Source organism: Chiloscyllium plagiosum, chromosome 6, assembly GCF_004010195.1.
Source record: "Chiloscyllium plagiosum isolate BGI_BamShark_2017 chromosome 6, ASM401019v2, whole genome shotgun sequence".
NCBI lineage: Eukaryota > Metazoa > Chordata > Chondrichthyes > Orectolobiformes > Hemiscylliidae > Chiloscyllium > Chiloscyllium plagiosum.
In genome coordinates, this window is record NC_057715.1 from 114278282 (window position 1) to 114300528 (window position 22247).

General features: G+C 40.9%; 1 protein-coding gene across 4 annotated transcripts in view; it reads right to left on the bottom strand.

Moving 5' to 3' along the window:
• The window catches only part of uvrag (UV radiation resistance associated gene), a 338769-nt gene that overhangs the window by 206081 nt on the left and 110441 nt on the right, over positions 1-22247 (bottom strand). For all 4 annotated transcript variants that reach the window (XM_043692472.1, XM_043692474.1, XM_043692475.1 and 1 more), the window contains 2 exons: positions 18140-18245; positions 7363-7489 (listed from right to left, as the gene is read on the bottom strand). In XM_043692472.1, the coding sequence (XP_043548407.1) occupies positions 7363-7489; positions 18140-18245 (233 nt within the window). The remainder of the gene's footprint in view (positions 1-7362; positions 7490-18139; positions 18246-22247) is intronic.

Here is a 22247-nt window from a genome sequence, read left to right on the forward strand (position 1 = left end):
GAATCCCTCCCTCCTACACCATCCTTGCAGCCACGTGTTCAACTGCACTCTCTCCCTATTCCTTGCCTCACTGTCACGTGGCACCGGCAACAACCCAGTGATGACGACTCTGTCTGTCCTAGCTTTTAGCTTCCAGCCTAACTCCCTGAGCTCCTGAATGACCTCCCCACCTATGTCGTTGGTGCCAACGTGCACCACGACTTCTGGCTGCACACCCTCCCCCTTAAGGATTCTGAAGACACGGTCAGAGACATCTCAGACCCTGGCACCCGGGAGACAACAAACCATCCGAGAGTCTCGTCCATGTCCACAGAACCGTGTCTGTCCCTCTAACTATAGAGTCTCCTATAACTAGCGCTCTCCTCCTCGCCCCCTTTCCCTTCTGAGCCTCAGAGCCGGACCTCGTGCCAGAGACCCTGTCACTGCAGCTTACCCCTGATAGGCCATTCCCCCCCCCCAACAGTATCCAAAGAGGTATACTTATTGTTGAGGGGGAACAACCACAGGGGATCCCTGCACTGCCTGCTTCCTCCCCTTCCCACCTCTAACCTCTGACCAAAGTGAATAAGACCTCGCCACGTCTACCTCTATTAATAAGTTTCAGTCAGGTTGCTTGTCAATCAGTGCAGCCCAACCTACTCAACCTCTCCTCAGAAGATAGTCCCTCCGCACTTGGTATCAGCTGCCTCCAATACCGATTAGAAACAGGAAAGGAGGGGAGAGGTCACCCTGCTGGGAGTTTTCTATAGGCTTCCAAATAGTTCCAGAAATGTAGGGGATAGGATAGCAAAGATGATTCTTGATAGGAGAGAGAGTAACAGGGTAGGTGGTATGGAGGACTTGAACTTTCCAAATATTGACTGGAAATACTATAGTTTGAGTACTTTAGATGGGTCAGTTTTTGTCCAATGTGTGCAGGAGGGTATATAGACAGGCCAACAAGGGACAGCCACATTAGGTTTGGTACTGGGTAATGAACCTGACCAGATGTTAGATTTGGAGGTAGGTGAGCACTTTGGTGATAATGACCACAATTCAGTTATGTTTACTTTAGTGATGGAAAGGGATAGATATATACCGCAGGGCATAAGTTATAGCTGGGGTAAAGGCAATTATGATGCAATTAGACAAGATTTATGATGCAATTAGACAAGATTTAGGATGCATAGGATGGCAAAAGAAACTGCAGGGGATAGGCACTATTGAAATGAGGAACTTATCAAGGACTTGCAGTAGCTGTTCCTTGAATAAGTATGTACCTGTCAGGCAAGGAGGGAATTGTTGTGCGAGGGAGCAGTGTTATTACAGAAGCTGAATCTCGTCAAGAGGAAAAAGGCGGCTTGTTAGGATGAGATGTGAAGGCTCAGTTAGGGCATTTGAGTTACAAGTTAACCAGGAAAGACTGAAAGAGCGAGCTAGGAAAAGCCAGGATAGGATATGAGAAGTTGTTGGTCGATATTATCAAGGAAAACCTTATGGGTTTCTATATGTATATCAGGAATAAAAGAATGACTAGAGTAAGATTAGAACCAATCAAGGATTGTTGTGGGAAGTTGTACATGGGGTCAGGAGATAGGGGAAGCTCAAAATGATTTTTTTTGTGTCAGTATCCACATTGGATAATGTGGATGTTAGGGGAGAATACTGCGATACAGGCTACTAGACTAGATGGGATTGGGGTGCACAAGGATGTGGAGTTAGCAATTCTGGACAGTGTGAAAACAAATAAATCCACTGGGCCGGATGGGATTTACCCTAGGATTCCCTGGGAAGCCAGGGAAGAGATTGTTGAGCCTTTGGCTTTGATCTTGATGTCATCATTGTCTACAGGAATAGTGCAAGACTGGAGAATAGCAAACGCTGTCCTCTTGTTCAAGAGGCGGAGTAGAGACAATCCTGGTAATTATAGACCAGTGAGCCTTACTTTAGTTGTGGGTATAGTGTTAGAAAAGGTTACAAGAGATAGGATTTATAATCAGCTAGAAAGGAATAAGTTGATTAGGGATAGTCAACACGGTTTTTACGAAGAGTAAGTCGTACCTCACAAACCTTATTGAGTTCTTTGAGAAGGTGACCAAACAGGTGGATGAAGGTATAGCAGTTGATGTGGTGTATATGGATTTCAGCAAGGCAATTGACAAGGTTCCTCAAGGTAGGCTATTGCATAAAATACAGAGGCATGGGATTGAGGGTAATTTAGTGGTTTAGATCAGAAATGGGCTAGCTGAAAGAAATTAGAGGGTGATGGCTGATGGGAAATATTCATCCCCGAGTTCAGTTACTAGTGGCGTACTGCAAGGATCTGTTTTGGGGCCACTGCTGTTTGTCATTTTTATAAATGACCTGGATGAGGGCATAGAAGGATGGGTTAGTAAATTTGCTGACGACACTAAGGTCGCAAAGTTGTGGATAGTGCTGAAGGATGTTGTAGGTTCCAGATGGACATAGATAAACTGCAGAGGTGGGCTGACAGGTGGCAAATAAAGTCTAATGTGGAAAAGCGTAAGGTGATTTACTTTGGCAGGAGCAACAGGAATAAAGCATACTGGGTTAATGGCAAGATTCTTGGTAGTGCAGATGAACAGAGAGATCTCTGTGTCCATGTGCATAGATCTCTGAACGTTGCCAACCAGGTTGAAAAGGTTGTTAAGGCAGCATACAGTTAGCTTTTATTGGTAGAGGATTGAGTTTCGGAGCCATAAGGTCAAGCTACAACTGTACAAAACTCTGGTGCAGCCGCACTTGGAGTACTACATATAGTTCTGGTCATCGCGTAATAGGAAGGATGTGGAAGCTTTGGGAAGGGTTCAGAGGAGATTTACCAGGATGTTGCCTGGTGTGGAGAGAAGGTCTGATGAGGAAAGGCGGAGGGACTTGAAGAGGTTTTCATTAGAGAGGATTTTAAGACGTGACTTAATTGAGACATACAAGATAATCAGAGGGTTAGAGTAGACAGTGAGAGCCCTCTCAGGTTGACAGGGTAGTGAAGACACCATTTGGTACATGTGCCTTTATTGGTCAGCACAATGAGTGTGGAGTTGGGGTATCATGCTGTAGCTGTACAGGACATTGTTTAGGCCATTTTTGGAAGCATTAGAGGGTTTGAGCTGTAGGGAGAGGTTGAATAATTTGGTGCTGTTTTTCCGGGAGCAGAGGGAGAGGGGTTATCTTATAGAGGTTTATAAGGTTATAAAAGGGCATGGATAGTGTGAATAGCCAAGGTCTTTTCGCTGGTGTTGGGAAGAGTCCAAAACTAGAGGGCATAGGTTTAAGGTGACAGGGGAAAGATTTAAAAGGGTCTCAGGGCAATTCTTTCCACACAAAGGATGAATGGAATAAACTGCCAGAGGCTGATACAGTTACAAAATTTAAAAGGCATGTGGATAGACATGTGATTTGGAAGGGTTGAGAAGAATATGGGCCAAATGCTAGCAACTAGAACTAAAATTTAGAGTATCTGGTTGGCATGGAGGAGTTGGATCGAAGGGTCTGTTTCTGAGCTGTACGTCTCTACGACTCTGTTACCTTTCCAGAACGAGCATATCAAGGTTGCCTCATTCTTCTAAAATCCACTGATTGCAGATTCAACCTACTCAATCTCACTTTCCCATCTGACCAATCTTGGGATCAACTCTTCAAACTCACCATAACAACCTCAATTCTACACTCACTGGCATATTGTTTCAAATGTAAACAATTCAAAAATAGGATGCGCAAGAACACGCAGTGACATTATTGTAAAGCAAGATGTAACAGGTGCTAGAATTCCAAAATAACAAAATGCTGTAAATACTCAGATCAGGCAGCTTTCAAAAGGAGAGTGTGTGTTCTTGTTTCATGTCATGACCTTCCATCAGAATACACTGCTGAAACACCAATTGGGCCTTGCTCCACAGATGCTGCCTAACATGAGATTTCCTATTTTTATGTCAACATTATTATCCTGAATATAGGCTTTCCTTAAAAGTCTTATAAGAAAGACAAAAAGGAATCTCATTTCTCCTTGTTCACAAATTTATGAATAGATTCTTGCCTGCATGTAACATGACCTGCAAAAGAAAACAGTTCCAGAGTCAATATTTCTCATTTTAAATTTTATTTCCCAATGGAATAAATCTATTGTGCAATTTTAATCTGCACCTCGCCAACAATCCAAAATCTTCACAGAAAGCCTAGCAGTCTCTAGTGTTGTTACTAACTAAGCTTCTGGATTTGACAGTCTCTGGGCAGTCATTAAAAATCAGAAACTTATGCTTTCAGTTACAGCTCTAAGAACTTTGAGGAAGGTAATGTTTCAACAAATTGTGGGAGTCATGGTTATATTATGCAATTTAAGATTGGAATGCAACTTAAATTTTACAAACATGGTGAGATAAAAGAGACATTTGTCAGAAGAAACGACTTGGTGTAATCTATGCAACATATAGACACCACCTGCAGATATGTTCCCCACAACTCCTTCACAGCAGCTGCACTGCAATGTTACCAGCCATTTATTGCTCACAACTTTGATAATTATCACTTATTTCTGAAATAAGTCAGTGCTTCCATTTAAAACGGGTAACAATCCTTTCTATGCTTCATCTTCCTTCAATAAAGAAATTGTGCTGTCTAGATAAAACATACTTTCATTTCTAGTGCTATTTGTTCCAAGCTGACGACACTTTCAACACATTCCAGCCAACTATGAGCATTTCAACTAATTCACCAATACTTGATGAAAAAAATACATAATTTAATTGGTTAGAAAACTGCCAGCTCAGTCAATTAAATCCTTTGGGGAAGACTAGTGGAGAGAAGGTCTGTGGTCAAACATTACTTTCACACATTGTATTCAAAACGGTCACAATTACGGATGGGTCTACCACTTCAGAAGAATTTTAAGGGTCATTTTGCTTGTCAAGAGTTTATTTTCTTGAGGACTGTTAGAACTACTTCATATTATCAGTCCCTACTATAGTGTATGGCATCGTTACAGATTGTAAAGAAAATGGAAGTAAAGGTTCACAATGATTATGCATTTATGATATAGGAATGAGTGAGTATGAACTGTTTGGATTGTCTCCTTTCTAAACCAGGATGCACGTGATGCCAGATCTCCATTTCTTGCCTCATCATTCATGAATGTGGATGTGACCGGCAATGGCAGGATTAATTTTCCATTCCTAACTGCCCTCATGGTGGAATGTGAGACCCTTCTTGAACATAGAGACACCCACAGCATTAGCTGAGAAAAAGTTGCAGAATTTTGGCCTAGCGTAAATAATTCAAGTCAGAATGTTGTGATGTGCAGGAAACTTGTCACGTGCCTATAGCCTTTGCGTCTAGCTGGGTGATGCAATTTTCAAGACTGTCAAGTTCTAAGACTAAAGTTTGCATTAACAGGAATTAAATACACTTTTCCAGCACTTAAAAACATGTAGTTTGTTTTAAAAGTCTAAATATTTCTAAGAATCTTATGTTGGTACATTCTTATGCAATGGTTTTATTACCTATCTTGCCATTTGCCTGTATGTTTTCAAGTCTGATTACTCCAATATTCAACAGCTATTAAACAATGAGTCACCACTGTTCAACATTTACATTCTAAATTCTAGATTACTGACGAAGGGCTTACGCCCGAAACGGCGGTTCTCCTGCTCCTCGGATGCTGCCTGACCGATTGTGTTTTTCCAGCATTACACACTCAACTCTGAGCTCCAGCATCTGCAGTCCTCACTTGCTCCATTCTAAATTTACATTCATTTATTATAGTTCCAGTTCTGAGACAGTGGTAAATACGTATGTGTGAATTATGAAGGCTACTTTAGTAATACTTGCAGGATTGGCAGTACGTTTTCAGGTCCTTTTTTAGCAATTGAAAATTGTCTACCATTCTATTATGAAACATTATACACAGCCATGGGTGTATTACAGGTATGCACAAAAGTCATACATTGGATTTAAACCAAATGCAGTAATCCTATCCTCCCCAAGTCGTCCATTACTCAGCTGTACACTGACAAAACCAATTTCTGGGATTCCTTAGGGCGCTATCATGTTGTTGACAAAGGAAGAACTGCCATCAGAAGAGAAAATAAATGAGAGCTATGTATCTATCTGGATGCCCTTTGTGACCGAATAAAGAATAAAACAGTTCAAGAAACCAAAAGTGATGAGGGATTGTATGTAGTTGTTGCAATTCGTTTCAGTGAAATCAAGATGCAAAACAGCCCTCTTCACCCAGTGTACTCCCATCAGGGCCCCAAGCTTTTGTGGTCACAAAGTCACCAACCCTATTTGGCTTCAAGTTTAGTGGCACTCTTAAAAAAAAAAAGCCATCTGAATGCACAGCAGGAATCTTCGCACAGCTGACCAAATATTAAGTTTTAATAACTACAACAAACAAGCATTTAAGTAACACATTTGGCTGTTTTGAAGGAACTTATGGGTTTAATTACATTTTAAGACAACTCACCGTCATCAGCTTCAGGGTGGTGAATTTCACACATTTGTCCTAAATACATCCTATTATTTTTTATTTCTAAATTAATAGCAATGAATCACTCATCAAGGGACTTGGCAATTAACCAATAAGAGAAAATCTGAAAATTCAACAATAGTCTTCTTCAAATTGGTCAGCTCTTATAAAAATTCTTTTATATTAACCAGCTGCACACAGACTCTCCTGGCATCGCTTCCCAATTCAATTAAAATTAGTTAATGTAGGCTTTGGCACATGGTTAAGAATGAGCAATAGCACTTCAGCAAAAGGAAAACACCAAACAGAGTGGTGTATTTCTCTCGTACGTACACATGGGTCTAGACCAAGATTCCCCAGCGGCTATAAAGAATGAACTAACTTCAGTTTAAGCCATGAAAAAAATCAAAGCTCCAGGGGGGAGCATTACCTAATCCAGTTCTGCAAAAGTTTTACATTTCATATTGCATTGAAGTTTTAGTGGGAGAAAGAACTAAACATCAAAGTACATCATTCCTTAGTTAACAATCCATTGTGAAGATTCATGAAAATGGATTTATTCATTCTCAGAAATATCAAGGCAGTGATATCTCTCAGATTAACTATTACAAAAATAAAACTGGACTAATGCTTGATGTGATTTCTGTTGCATGACTCCATAATTTCTTGTTATTCAATTGAACTCAAGTATAGTATGGTTTCAGTACAAATTAATGCTTTTTAAGACCAAATAAATATTTATTATAATATTTGGAATTATATATTAAAAATAATCAAGCCCTATATAAAAAAAAAGATCTCCAACTCGTTGTCTTTACCATGTCCAACATCAAAACAACCAGAATTACAACTAGATTAGTATGTACAAAATGTATAGGTTCTTCAGCACAACATATTCTAACCTTTGTCCTGGAATGCAATCCTTTCTTTCTGCAACAATTCCAGTTCTCGTCCAAGTGCCTTCTCCTGTCTTTGTAATTCATTCTGAAGTACTAGAATCTTCAGCTGTAAACGCTCCCGTTCCTTTTTCTACAAGGGGTTAAAACAAAAGGGAACAGATTCACCTCCATCAATTACCAATTTCACTCAACTGCCTCTTCCACCCACTCAAGTGTCAAGTGCCCTGGACTGGATGGAATGCATCCTAGGATATTAAAAAGGAACTAGCTATAGAGATAGTGGATGTGTTTGCATTATGGAAAAGCCAAGAGGATTGAAAAACTGCCAATATAAACACCTGTAAGTCAAAAACAAAGGAAGTAATAAACAGGTAATTATAGGCCAGTTAGCTTAATGTCCGTTACTGAGAATGTGCTCGAGCCCATCATAAAGGATGTAATAACAGCATTTAGAAACCCATGTAATCAAGCAAAGTAAGCATAGCTTTATGAAGGGGAAAAAATTACTAGAATTTTTTGAGAATGTAACAAGTAGGACAGTTAAGAGGGAAGCTGTGGATGTAATATATTTAGATTTTCACAACTCTTGATAAAATGCCACATAATAGGCTATGTAAAATAAGAGCCCGTGGAGTCAGAGGCAGTATATTTGCTTGCAAAGAGAACTGGCTGACTAATAGGTGACAGTTAGGAGGAGGGCTTTGGCAGAATTGTTGTTATCTGTAACTACTGGAGTGCCACAAAGATCAGTGCTGATGCCATAATTATTGATGTCAACTTGGATGAGGAAAATCAATGTACTGCAGTTAAATGTGCAGATGATAGAAAAATAGGTGGGAAGGCAAGTGGTGAACGTGCAAAGATTCTGCAGAAAAGGTACACAATTTAAGAATCATCTAGCTCAAAAACAAATCCTTTGGTCCAACTTATTCATGCTGACCAGGTTTCCCAAACTGAACTAGACCCTTTGCCTGTTTTTGGCCCAGTATCCCTATAATGTTTGGGAATAGGCAAAACCTCAGTAGGAATACATGGGAAAAGATGAAACTTTGGAAGGGAGAGTAGAGGAGCTGAATTTTATTCAAGTGGAGAAAGATTACAAAAAACTGCCGATCAGAGGGATTTGGGGGTCCTCAAGCTTGAATCACAAAAAGCTAACAGGTTAGTTCAGTTGGTAATCAGAAAAATGGACTATTGGCCCTTAATTGATAGGGAATGAGGTATAAAGTAGGGAGGCTTTTCTAAAACTATAAAGGGTACTAGACAGGCCACAGCAGGAATGCAGTGAACAGTTTTGGACCCCTCATGGAAGGAAAGATTACTTCGGTTAACACCAGATACAGAAGGATTGTTGTTTGGGGGGGAAACAGTGCTTTGGAGCACTGGACGTGCATGCATTAGAATTTAGAATACTGGGAGGGGACCTTATTAAAACATGCAAGATGCTTAGGGGAGCTGACAAGATAGATATGGAAAGGTTGTTTCCCCTTGTGGGAGTGTAGGACCAGAGGGCATCATCTCAGACTATGGGGTCACCTGATTAAGACAGATGAGGGAAGATTTCCTTCCCTGAGGGTAGTGAATCTATGGAACTCTTTACTACAAAGGGCTGTCAAGACTAGATCATTAAAAATATTTAAGGCTGAGATAGACAGACTTTTAATCAGGAAGGAAGGGAATCAAGGGCTGTTGGTAAAAAGCAGGAAAGTGGAGTTGAGGGATCATTTGATCAGTCATGAGCTCATGGAGTCTGCTCCACCATTCAATGAGCTGAATGACCCATGTCTGCTCTTATATTAGTCTTACAATGGCCTTTGGTGAAATAACATTTGGGGATGATAATCTGTGCGCTGCACAACATATGGTGCTACTATCCAGCAGGCCAAATGCTAAAACCAACAACACAAGATCCCAAACACTTTTTCATACATTGAAGCACCTCAACTTGAACAGTACTTTTTGTTGCAGATTGGTGCAGAGTAGAAGGGAGATTTTGAAGGAAATTATCCTCAACTACTTGAGTGCCTTCTGAATGGTCCAAAAGTGGAACTGACAAAAACGTAAGCTGGACCTCAAACAAAAGCAAAAACATAATGTGGAGAAACTCAGCAGATCCAGCAGCATCTACCGACAGTCAGCATTTCGTCTATGTTGGGAGAAAGGCCACTGCACTTGAAACATTAACACTTTTTTCCCTCTCCACACAGGTTGCCAGAGCTTGCTGAGTTACTCTAAGACTTGCTGCTTTTGTTTCAAGACGGACCAGATTTGACAGCATCCATTTGGAAGGACATAGTCTGTCTTGCCCACACAGGCAAAGTTTCCACAGAGTCAGAAACAATCACAAACATTTGTTGTTTGACAGTAGAAATGCTGGTGGATCTAAGGAAGAAGGGAGTTAATAACTTGGAATCAAATTTGGAATTTAATACCACAGGGTTTTTCCTGATATCTTGTCCTAATAGTTGACAAGTATGGTTTCTCTCTGAACATGGACAAGAGTGAAATTTTAGTAAATGCCTTTGCAAGTCAAACCGTGTCATTCCTACATGTTTCCCATTATTCACCTTGCTTGCTACTTCCTCCACTGAACTGTCTATCAAGTTAAACAAGCACCTGCATTATTTCATACAGCAAGTGCCACACAGAGTACTTTACCACGGAGGAAAACGGCAAAAAGTGAGAAATGTAAAAAGAATCAAGTCAACAGCATTTGAAAAAAAATTAAGAAGAAATCAAAAAAGCACAGAAGACGACAGTAAATATTGAGCAGACTTCTCAAAGTAAGGTAGGAGGAGAGTGATAACAGGGAATTGTGAAGAGCAGGGATATAGTGCCCAAATGGGTGCCCATCAACAATGAACATGGAACAAGGTGATTGCCACTTTTGGAGTGTAAGCAGTTTGTACAATTACATTATGCAAATGAGATGTAGTTTAAGGTATTTTAGTGCTGACATACTTTTAAACTCAATAGAAAAGAAATTTCTGCAAAGGATGGGTCCCACCACTAATATTTTGTGGCAGCAACTGCCAAACACAGAATTGGCATTGTAGTGGAAACAAAAACAAGATATGTAGCCACCAGTGCAGCCACATTAACATTATCAGAAAAAATATGACAAAGGTTTCAAATAAAAGCAGCAAGAAATAATAGCCTCAAACGTTAACCCTTTTGACAGTCAGTGTAATTGATCATGTGGTTAGCGATCTTAAATGTCACAATAAAACCATAAATCAACAGAAAATAGATTCTTTGCCTTTCTTAAACTATTTTGTCTGCACAGGGTACCTCAGTAAAAAATGTTTTAAAATGAAAGCCAAATGGAAACTCAGATGATGAAAACACATCGCTCATTACTGCAAGGCATCTCCATTCTAGATCAAGCGACTCTACAGCTTAACAGTGCTGTCCATCACAAGTTACCACTAAGGTGCTACAAAACTGTCTGCAGCAGTTTATTTTACAAAAAAAAATCCCTGGATTTGACAGGAGTTATGTTTTCACAGATGTCTATATTTAACCAAAAATAGAAAATGGTCATCCAAACGGAATGAGAGGTTGAAAATTGCTGCAGTCCTGAACAACTGCAGCTGTAACCTCAGCTGGAAAGGACACCATAGATTTATACATTTGGACAGAAAGCTGTGAGATAAATGGCCATAACATAATCAACTACATAACATTTCTGGGCAATGAGTCTTTTAAACTACTGCCCTCAGACAGAATCTAGTACAGACCAAAGATTTTACGGATTGAACTGGATATTACACTAGAAAGCTTCAATATGCAATTTGATGAATATGTTTCAGAACAGATGTGACATCTACCGACAGTATCACATAATAATACCAAAATAATTACAATTAGTTCACCAAGAATATCAGAGTGCTTTTTACTCTCAGGTTTCCAACAAGTATATATTATGGACTGCAAGATACTTACTTCAAGTGGAGGGTAATTTTATTTCATGACAATTGTCAATAAGGCATTGGATGTGTGTTGGGAATTAAATAATTGGCTTTGGTGATTTGGTCTCAATGCGATACAGTTTCAGGTTTTCCTCAGCATGGGGTTTGAGTAATCCCTGTCTGCTTTCCATAAGGTGAATATAAAGTCACCATATTCCCAGTGGATCCTAAGGCTACTTTTTCACTAGTAAGATGACAACGACTGATGATGAGTTTAGCCTGGGGGTTACCAAGCTTCAGGTAGGGTTAAGGAGGCAAGACCTTCATGCTAACCTCAACTAGTTCAGGAAATGAATTGTTGATGTCACTGCATTGCAAACCAGCCAACTGCACTAACCACCCAAACAAGGTACCCTAAACCAAAACAACAGGCTTGCCAAAACAGTGTACCATTTTCCATGTCCTAAATCAGCTGTCGGACAACACTAGTACATTGCAAACAAAGGCCACTAAATCTACTTCCCTGTAACGACTGTCCAGTAACCTCTGCCTCAACCAGTTTTGTCAATGGAAATCACTGTTCATCTGATTGAATTCACTAACTTGGAACAAAGGATCCTTTTCATCAATAAACCTGCTATGTTGCCTTTGGTTAGCTCCCCAGACCACACTCTCTTCCAGTCTGGAGATGTGGCTCCTGGCATGTGGAAGCAGTGACTGAAATCCACTAGTTTCTCCTTAACACAAGGCATCATTATGAGTAGGTGGCACAGCAGTCACATCACTGGCCTAACAATCTCTACCTCTAGTATCTCGAGCCTTAGTTCAAATCCCACCATGGCAGACAATCTAGAACAAATAGCAGGCCATTTCATCACTGTCAATTGCCATAAAAATCCACATTATTCATGACTGTCCTTTATACAAGAAAATCTGTTGCCCTTACCTGGTCTGGCCTCCACATGATTCCAGATCCACAGCACGGTTGACTTGATAGGCTATTTCAACCACTTGGTTCAAAGTCAATTAGTGATGGATAATAAAGGCTGGCTTACTGACAATGCTCCTCAAATCTTGAACGAATACAAACATGCATCCACGTACAGCTAATCAGTGTTATCCCTTGGTGCTCTATTATTTCTCAAGCATACAATGTGAAGATCAGTGGGAAGCCAGTGGATTAGCAAGTATTTAAAACAGTAGACAGTTTAAAAAAAGCGAGGTGGGGGGTGGGGGAGATTGAGAGAGAAAATGAAATTAGGGTAACTACTAGTAATATAAATGAGGTTTGCAAGAGCTTTCTTTAGATATAATGTTCTATATAAAATGAGACTGGGACAAGAGTAGATCACTGGAAAATGAGGCTATAGTAGTAGTAATAGGAAACAAAAAAAGGAACTGAATAGGTGCTTTGCATCAGTCATAATGGTAGAAGATACCGAGCATAGCAGAACTTCAAGGGAGAGTCAGAGGGCAGAGGTGAGAGTGTAGTGGCCATCACCAAGGAGAAGCTGAAATGTGGTGTAATCATCCAGAAGGATTGGACTACACCCCAGAGTACTGACAGATAGGGGAGGCATTGGTGTGATCTTTCAAGAATCACTTGACTCAGGGTCTGAGGACTGGAAAATGACTCATGTAACACTCCTGTTTAAGGGAGGGAGGCAGAAGACCTGAAACTATAGGCCAGTTAGTATAACCTTGGTTGCTGGGAAGATTTGAGAGCCCATATTTAAGCAGGAGATTGTGGAGTGCATGGTAAAATATGGCTGAGCCAACATGCTTCATCAAGGAAAGGTCACATCTGAAATCTACTCGAATTCTTTGGAGGAGATAATGAGCAAGTTAGACAAATGAAACAAATTAGACAACGGATTTGGATTTTCAGAAGGCCTTTTTTTAAAGATTAGATTAGATTACTTACAGTGTAGAAACAGGCCCTTTGGTCCAACAAGTCCACACCGACCCACAACCCACCCAGACCCATTCCCCTACATTTACCCCTTCACCTAACACTACAGGCAATTTTTAGCATGGCCAATTCACTTAACCTGCGCACTTTTGGACTGTGGGAGGAAACCGGAGCACCCCGAGGAAACCCACGCTGACATGGGGAGAATGTGCAGACTCCACACACAGTCAGTCGCCTGAGGCAGGAATCGAACCCCGGTCTCCGGCGCTGTGAGGCAGCAGTGCTAACCACTGTGCCGCCCATTGATAAAGTGCTGCACAGGATGCTGCTAAATAACTAAGCACCAATGCTGCTGGACAAAATTTAGAATACAAATGGGATTGGCTAACTGGCAGCAACAGAGAGTGGGGATAAATGGTGTCTTCTTCAGGATGGCAGCTGGTGACTAGTGGAGCTGCGCTATTCACGTGATACATTAACAACCTGGATGAAGGAACGGAGGGTTTTATTGTTAAGTTGCAGATGACACAAAGATAGACAGAAAGACAGGTAGTGCTGAATAAGCAGGAAAGCTGCAGAAAGATTAGTACAGGGGCAAAGAAGTGGCAGATGGAATACAATGTGGCAAAGTGGAAGATTATGCATTTTGGTAGGAAGGATAGAGGCACAGGGATAAAGTGGGGACTGTAGATGCTGGAGATCAGAGTCAAGAGAATGGTGCTAACAAAGCACAGATCAGGGAGCATCCGAGGAACAGGAGAATCAATGTTGTGGGCACAAGTCCTTCATCAGGAATACAGGCACAGACTATTTTCTCTAGGAGGGAAAAGCTTTGGAACCTGAAGGGTAAGGGATTCAGGTGTCCTAGTTCAGGATTTTCTTAACACTAACATGCAGGTTCCGTTGATAGTTAGAAGGGTAAATACAACATCAGCATTCAATTCAGGAGGGCTCGAACACAAATGAAAGGATGTATTGTTGAGACTGTACAAGGCTCCAGTCAGTCTGCATTTGTAATACAATGGGCAGTTTTGGGCTCCGTATCTAAGGAAGAATGCGTTGACATTGGAGGGGATCTAAACGAAGTTTACAAGAATGAATTTGGGGATAAAGGGCTCATATCACTTCAGAAGTTGAGGACACTGGGTCTGTACTAAGTGGAGAATGGACACACACGAGGTTTTGAATAGTAGGAGAGACACAGCCTCAGCGTGAAGGGACAACCCTTTAGAATGGAGACAAGGAGACATTTCTTCAGTGGGTGATTAATCTGCGGAACTCATTGCTGCATAAGTTTGTAGAGGCCAAGTCATTAAGTGCATTTAAGACAGAGATAGATAGGTTCTTGATTAGTGAGGGGATTAAGGGTTACAGGCAGGAGAATAGATTGCAAAACATGTCATCCATGATTGAATGGTGGAGCAGATTCAATGGGCCAAATGGCTTAATTATGCTCCAATATCTTCTGGTCAAATTATGGGTTTGCCACAATAGCATCAGTTTTCTTTGAAGGAAAGTATTAAAAGCTCATTAATGAAGTATTACATCTAGAGTATGCAGAGTTTAAATTAAAATTTCTTTTTATCCTTTAAGAGATGTAAGCACAGTTGACAAGGGCCAATCTTTGTTACCTACCTCTAATTGCACTTGAGAATGTCATAGTGAGCACATTCTATTGCCCATGTGGTTTAGGTATTTCATGATCTTGTCCTAAGTTACCGAGACTTGAAGGCAGACCAAATGCTTAACTTCTCCTGGTTTAATTTCAGTCTCAGATAAACTGTCACACAATCCCTTGAGAAACCCATTGCCCTGGCTGGGATACTCAGTCACTGTGTGCCATAATAAAGGCCCTGAGCTCAACTCTCAAAGAAAGACAACCATAAAAAAAGAAGGATCTATTATTAGTGTGACATGAAAAACACCAAAAATATCAATTTAACTAATCAAAACATCAAAACAGAACACTAGCTTCCTGCTGATAAATAAGTGGCTTCCTAAGATTTAAAGCAGTTATAAGATAACAGTCCTCAAAAAACCTGAACACTCTAAGCATGCCATGCATCTTTTTTTTTTTAAAAAGATTGCCTACTCCAGACATTTATCAAAGAACTTTAATTATCAATGATTCAAAGCAAACTTATGCTGATTGTAGTGAGTAAACTTGACTTTAGCCAATTTAAGCAAATTCTTAGCAGTATTTTGCAAGCTATTATTGGGACTTGTACGCCCTCTGTTTAAACCTTGGGAACAATGCATCGAAGTGTGTGGGGGCCCCCTAATCTAAATCTCTGGCAAGTCCTCAGACTATCTTGGTAGGATCCTTAGCCCATCATTTGAACATCTCCAAGTTTTCTCTACCTTTGGATTTTTTAATTCATGCAATTCAATTTTGTGAAGGCAATGACAGACTGGAAGCCATTACTTCACTGTTCAGTTCAAAGGAGGGTATACACAATGTTTTTCTGCTTTTGGTCAGGGTTCAGTACAATAGCCCAACTTCAGCTGTTTCACCAACAGATGGTAGCTGATGAATCACTTCCACTGACAAAGCATCTCAAATAAAAAGCCTACACAACCATCTTGGATCCCATAGAGTCTATCGTAATTCCAACGCCCCTCCCCCAAGTCCCTCCTCCCTACCTTTTATCTTAGCCTGCTGGACACACTTCCCTCATTCCTGAAGAAGGGCTTATGCCCGAAACGTCGATTCTCCTGTTCTTTGGATGCTGCCTGACCTGCTGCGCTTTTCCAGCAACATTTTTTCAGCTCCCATAGAGTCTACTCAATCACTCAGGACATGTTACAAATTGGTAAAAACAATGACTGCAGATGCTGGAAACCAGATTCTGGATTAGTGGTGCTGGAAGAGCACAGCAATTCAGGCAGCATCAGAGAACAGGCAAAATCCGAGGACAGGCAAAATCAACGTTTCGGGCAAAAGCCCTTCATCAGGAATAAAGGCAGAGAGCCTGAAGCGTGGAGAGATGACGTTCTTCTTCCATGCGTCTGGTGGTGAGGGAGCGGCGGTGGAGGAGGCCCAGCACCTCCATAGCGGCAGTAGAGGAGGCCCAGCAATTACGGCTTTATATCTCAATGGTACACCTCCTGATCAACTCCAAACACCAACTGCAGCCTGTCAGTTAACCAGAGTGGTATAGCCCCAGGTTTCAACCTTTCACTGATGGGATAGAGAAGAAAAAAACCTTGGCTCCACAAATGCAATGTGGGGAAAAAAGTGGAGATTGCAACTGCAGTGATCAAGGCCAAACCATCTATACACTGAACTCATGGTCTCATTTGCGCCACACAAATGCCAGGCTATGGCCATCACCAATAATTGACAATCAAACCACGGCTTCTTGATATTCAATGGTATTACCACCACTGAATGCCCCAGTAACACCACAAAGGTTAATCGTTGACCAGAAACTCAGCTTGACTCACCACATAAACAGTGGCAACAACACCAAGTCAGAAGCTAGGAACACTGCAGTGAGTAACTCACCTCCTGACTCTCCAAAGCCTGTCCACCATCTGAAAGGCACAAGTCAGATGTGTGATGGAATACTCTCCACTTGCCTGGATGACTGCAGTGCCAGCAATACTCCAGAAGTTTGACACCATACAGGACAAAGCAGCCCACTTCATTGGCACTGCATGAACAAGCATTCATTCCCTTCACCACCGATGCTATCCACAAGATGCACTGCAGAGATTCACTAAAGATACTAAAACAGCACCTTCCAAACCCATTACCACTTCCACCTAGAAGAACAAGGGTATTAATTAGATACATGGGAACACTACCCCCTGCCAGTTCTCCTCCAAGCTACTCACCATCCTGACTTGGAAATACAACACCATTCCTGCAGTGCTGCTGGGTCAAAACCCTAAAATTCCCTTCCTAATGGTATTGTGGATCAACCCACAGCAGGTGGATTGCAACAGTTCAAGGCAGCAGCTCACCACTATCTTCTCAAGAGAAACTAGGAACGGGCAATAAATGCTGGCCAGCCAGAAACACTTACACCCTAGAAATGAACTTAAAATAAAAACCCAATCTGTGTCTGCTGAAGCTGAGGAAGAGATAAATAACCTTGACATCAAATGATAACTGAGCCTCCAGTCCAAGTAACATACAGAACACTTTGCTTACTGCTACCCAAGCACCTGTGGTGATACAATGTAATTTATTTCACACTATCCACATATATTTTGTCCTTTCAAGTAGGACAGCTGCCCTTCTCACCACTTATAACTGTTCAGGTAGGGTGCCAAGTCCACATTCAAAAGGTAATCTGGTCACCTTTACTTACTGCTGTGCTCTTTTCATTTAATTAGTCATAATTTTTCTTCTCTTCCAATTCATGTATTAACCATGCTACCCTAATCCAAATATGATGCACCTGCAAGGCAAAACCCAGACCTGCAAGGGCATTACAGTCCCTAACAGATATATTCCTGGGATTACATGGTGGCATAATATGGATATTCTTTACCTAAAGACTTCTAAGCAACGACTGTGCATATTCAAGGACCTCCAGTTACCTCCATTTATCTCCATAAATGCTTCAAGTGAAATGGGGTACACCATGTACTAACTTTCAACAATGTCACAAGATCTTTGGCTTCTCTGAAATATGCAGAGGCTTTTCTTCTACAGCAGAGAATCTGACCTCCATATGATACCACCTAGTTGAGTTCTGCCTCTTTGAAGCACAGGGTAATAGGAAACAATGTTAGTGGCCTTAGCAAACTGAGCACAGATAAATGGAATCTGGGAATTTTTGGCAGGAATATCTGAACACTGCAATGCATGATGCTCCCTCTATGCCATCAGGAGAAGATAGTATATCTAGAGTGGTGTTCACCTCAAATAACACTACCCAAAGCGAGTTCACAACTGTTTTAGTTAAAAAATAGATATTTAAGATGTACAGAGTTCTGGTCTTACCAACTTTGCTGTTGACGCAGTTAGTATCAATTTCTCCTCGATCTCCTTGCCTACTTTCTGAACAGTTACCTGAGTCTGTTTTATTACGCGTTGAGCAGTATGAAGCCTATAACAAAAATAAATAAAAACAGATATAATTTACCATTACAATATCCCAATTTCACTACAATAATGAGAAATCCTGTCCTTTGGGTATCCGTTCCTTTCAATGATAATGGCACCACGGATTCACTTGCACTAACGAGGCCTATAGCTACTTCCAGGTTAGTATGTATTTAACCCACAACACAACTGAACAAAAAAGGGGAATACCATCAACCATCCTCCTGCCAAAGAAATTCCAAGGATTGAACTATTTTGAGAAGAAACAACGAGCAAAGGGAGATAGGAACAAATGTACAATCATAATTAGCATGCACTGAGAAAACCTACACCATTACAACATGACTAAAACAATACGGTGATAGAGGTCAGACATTTGATTGAAGACATATCCCATGAAGTTCACAGATTTTTTTTTTAAATCAGGACCATTGGAATAGGACATTAGGTAGTTGCATCGCCATGAGTCATAACCAATGGCTCTCACATCTGATATTTATATACCTATGACAATATTCATTTTAAAAGTTAGAAAAAAGAGCTTTTTTCCCCCCAGTTTGGAACACACCAATTCTATTCCACTGGGGGACGAGTTGCTTTCTTACATTTAATTGAGTATAGAACAACTGTGTCTCAATTTCACAGCATATACAATTCTTACAAAGATCATTTTGGAAACAGTTGCTATCAAGCTATTACAAAGCAATCCACACACATGGCCAGAGGTAATAACACGAATCAGCTTCCTTTCAAATTTATTTCAAATGCATTATTAGCATTAGGTTTAACCAAATAAATTCAGGGTCATATTAGATGAGAAAATGGTAATCTCTTAAATGATAGTCAAACCTGTATTTTTGAAGATGATACAGTGTATTTAGAATGGTAAGGACATTGGTTTGTAGGGGTTTGGAGGAATAGGGAGACTGTGGTGGTGAACGGAGGAAAACACAGCCATTGCATACTTTCAAGGTGGAGCCAGAAAAATTCTTCATTGGCAAATGAGTCAAAGGATATGGGGTAAACAGGAAATTAGAGGCCACACAATCTGATTGAATATGACTCACTCATAGCCAGAGTGGATCTGAGGGAACACATGGCGTACCTTCAGTCCTAATTTCAGTGTTGCATGATTTCAACATTGTGTATTTGATGGGGCAAAGACATGAGCATTTATTGCATCAAAAGTATGATATTATATAAGAGGTCATGTGGCCTGTTGTAATTACACCAGGTCCTTTAGCCAAGTTATCTAATTAACATTGGAGGACAGCCTGATTTGTTGTGCCATGTTCTCCCAACCTCACTCCATAGTGCTGCAGCAGGCCATCACTAACACCAGAGAATACAACATGTAACTGAAACACAAATGGAGAAGAAAGCTTCAAACAAGTTCAAAGGGGAACATTTTCAAACATTGCCACAAAAGGCACTACTCACTGGATGGACTAAGTGGTAGTTCTGCGCAAGAATTCTGAACAAAAATACAACCTCCAAAATACAGTAATGTATGGCACATTTTAACTTGCAGTAATCCTTGAACACATTAAAGTGAAAATCTGACTATTATTTTTGATTCAGAACAGCTACTCCAGTCCCCCACATAGATTAATCTTTCAGAGTTCCGCTAAAACGAGAGCAATTTATGACTTGATTCTGTTTGCTTAGTGCAAACCTGTCAAGAGTGCGGCCTCCACCCAAACCACATTTTAATTGTTGAGTTTCATGGTCTGCAGCAGCACTGTTTAAAAGTCTCAGACTTGTGCCAAATTCACCAATCCTCAGTTAGGGCTGAGGGAAAGCTTTTTACAATTGGTGATAGCAGCCCAGTGAAAAACATTGATCACTCAAGGGCTGATTTGTTGGCAATGTGTGTTTTGGAATGGAAGAGAGGATAATTTTATTGTAAAATTGAAGGTCACATTTCCTTATGATGGTGCTAGCATCTAATATGTTTGTATCTGGTCATAAAAATCACTGTCTGGCATGTAAACTAGGTTCTGAAAAAACATGAGAAAAATCAATGCCAATTTCATCAGCAGAATACCATTTAAGCTGAAGCAATATAATTCCAACTTTTTAAAAAATTTCTGCATAGTTATGATCTTATGAACACAGGTTGAAAGAAATAACTAAAGGACATAGGAAATTGGAGCAGGATTAAGCCAGTCAGTCCCTGAAACCAGCCCAGTAAGATCATAGCTCATCTGTCCCAGGCTCGACTGTTTTTTGGTGCTTTTGGAATGGACCAACCATTAGGGTAGACAACTTTATATCAATACTACTGAGGGTTACCATCATACCTAATCCAAATCCTCCATTTCTAATTGATGAGTTAGTCTCAATACAAACTAGATCCCAAAACAGCATCATGACTCATCTCACACAGATGTGCACTCAATCAAGAGCAAAACCAGGTAGATATTCTGAATCATTAATTCCCCTTCACTATCCATCCATAACACTACAATCACTTTGCTGCCTGAAGAAAATTCTATACAGATCAGGCATCAAAACAGCAAATTAAAACAGGACTTAAACTTAATGTCTAAATGCCCATCTTTGTCATTAAATCAGAAGTCTACTCCATGTGTTTTATAACGTGGTGGAATCCATGACTAAGTACCTGCACACTCCTATTTGCACTTGGATTCTCTCAGCCAGGCTCCTGCAAGCTGACTGGATCCATAAGCATAATTGCATGTCATGCATGAAAAAGCAAGGATTTCTCTTTCACCCCATGACAACACAGGCCATATGTATCCAGGAACTGGAGTCAATATCATGATATGGGTTAGCGTCTGTTAAGAGGTAGCAGCATGTGTAGGCATAAAGGAATGATAAAGTTAAGCATGATCTGATAAATCATGTTCCTCGGAATGGATACTACAGCCTCAACTTGTCAACATGCGAGGCTGTGGGCATTTGGGAGGTAGGACAAAATGGCTGAAGGAGCTGTACAAAATGGCTTCTGCATTGCTAAAGTAGATTGCACTGAACCAGACAGAAACAAGAAACTGCAGACTGATGTAGATTTGATAAAATACAGAAGTAACGGTTTAACCATAACCACAAGGCATGACAAATAAGATCCTAAGAACAGGTTATTTACAAGAAATTGTGATAGGCTAAAACAGAATGCTTGAGGCCTTTATGCTATTTCATTGGTTATTACGAAGTGATCATGCTCCATGCTTGCCTATGAACAACATATATAAACCCTATGCAAACTCTAAGGGGGTCAGATTCTTTGGTGGTCTAGGAGTACTCATACTTCTGGCTGATCAAAGTCTACTGACCCGACCGTATCAAAGAATAACGATTAATTGAGAGATTGACAGTGCTGTTCACAGGTGTTTATTGACCGATAGCGGAACAATGAACCACGCACTGCCCAATTCTCTCTCTTTCCTAAGATTCACAAACCTGACTGCCTGATCAACCCATTGTCTCAGCATGTACCTGCCCCACTGAACTCACCTCTTCCTACCTCAACACTGTCCAGTCCCCCTTAGTCCAGGAAATCCCCACCTATGTTCGTGACACCATCCACACCCTTCACCTCCAAGATTTTCGTTTTCCTGGCACCCCCCCATGCCTCATCTTCACCATGGACATCCAGTCCCTGTACACATCAATTCACCAGGACAAAAGTCTCCAAGCTCTCAGTTTCTTCTTCTCACGCCGTCCCAACCAGTACCCTTCCTCTGACACCCTCATTCGCCTGGCTGAACTGGTCGACACCCTCAATAACTTGTCCTTCCAATCCTCACACTTCCTCCAAACGAAAGGAGTAGCCACAAGGGACTCAGCTATGCCTGCCCGTTTGTCGGATACATGGTAATTACACCGACACCACTCCCCACCTCTTTCTCCGCTACATTGATGACTGCATTGGCGCCACCTCGTGCTCCTGCGAGGTGGTTGAGCAATTCATCAACTTCACCAACACATTCCACCCTGACCTTAAATTTACCTGGACCATCTCTGACACCTCCCTTCCCTT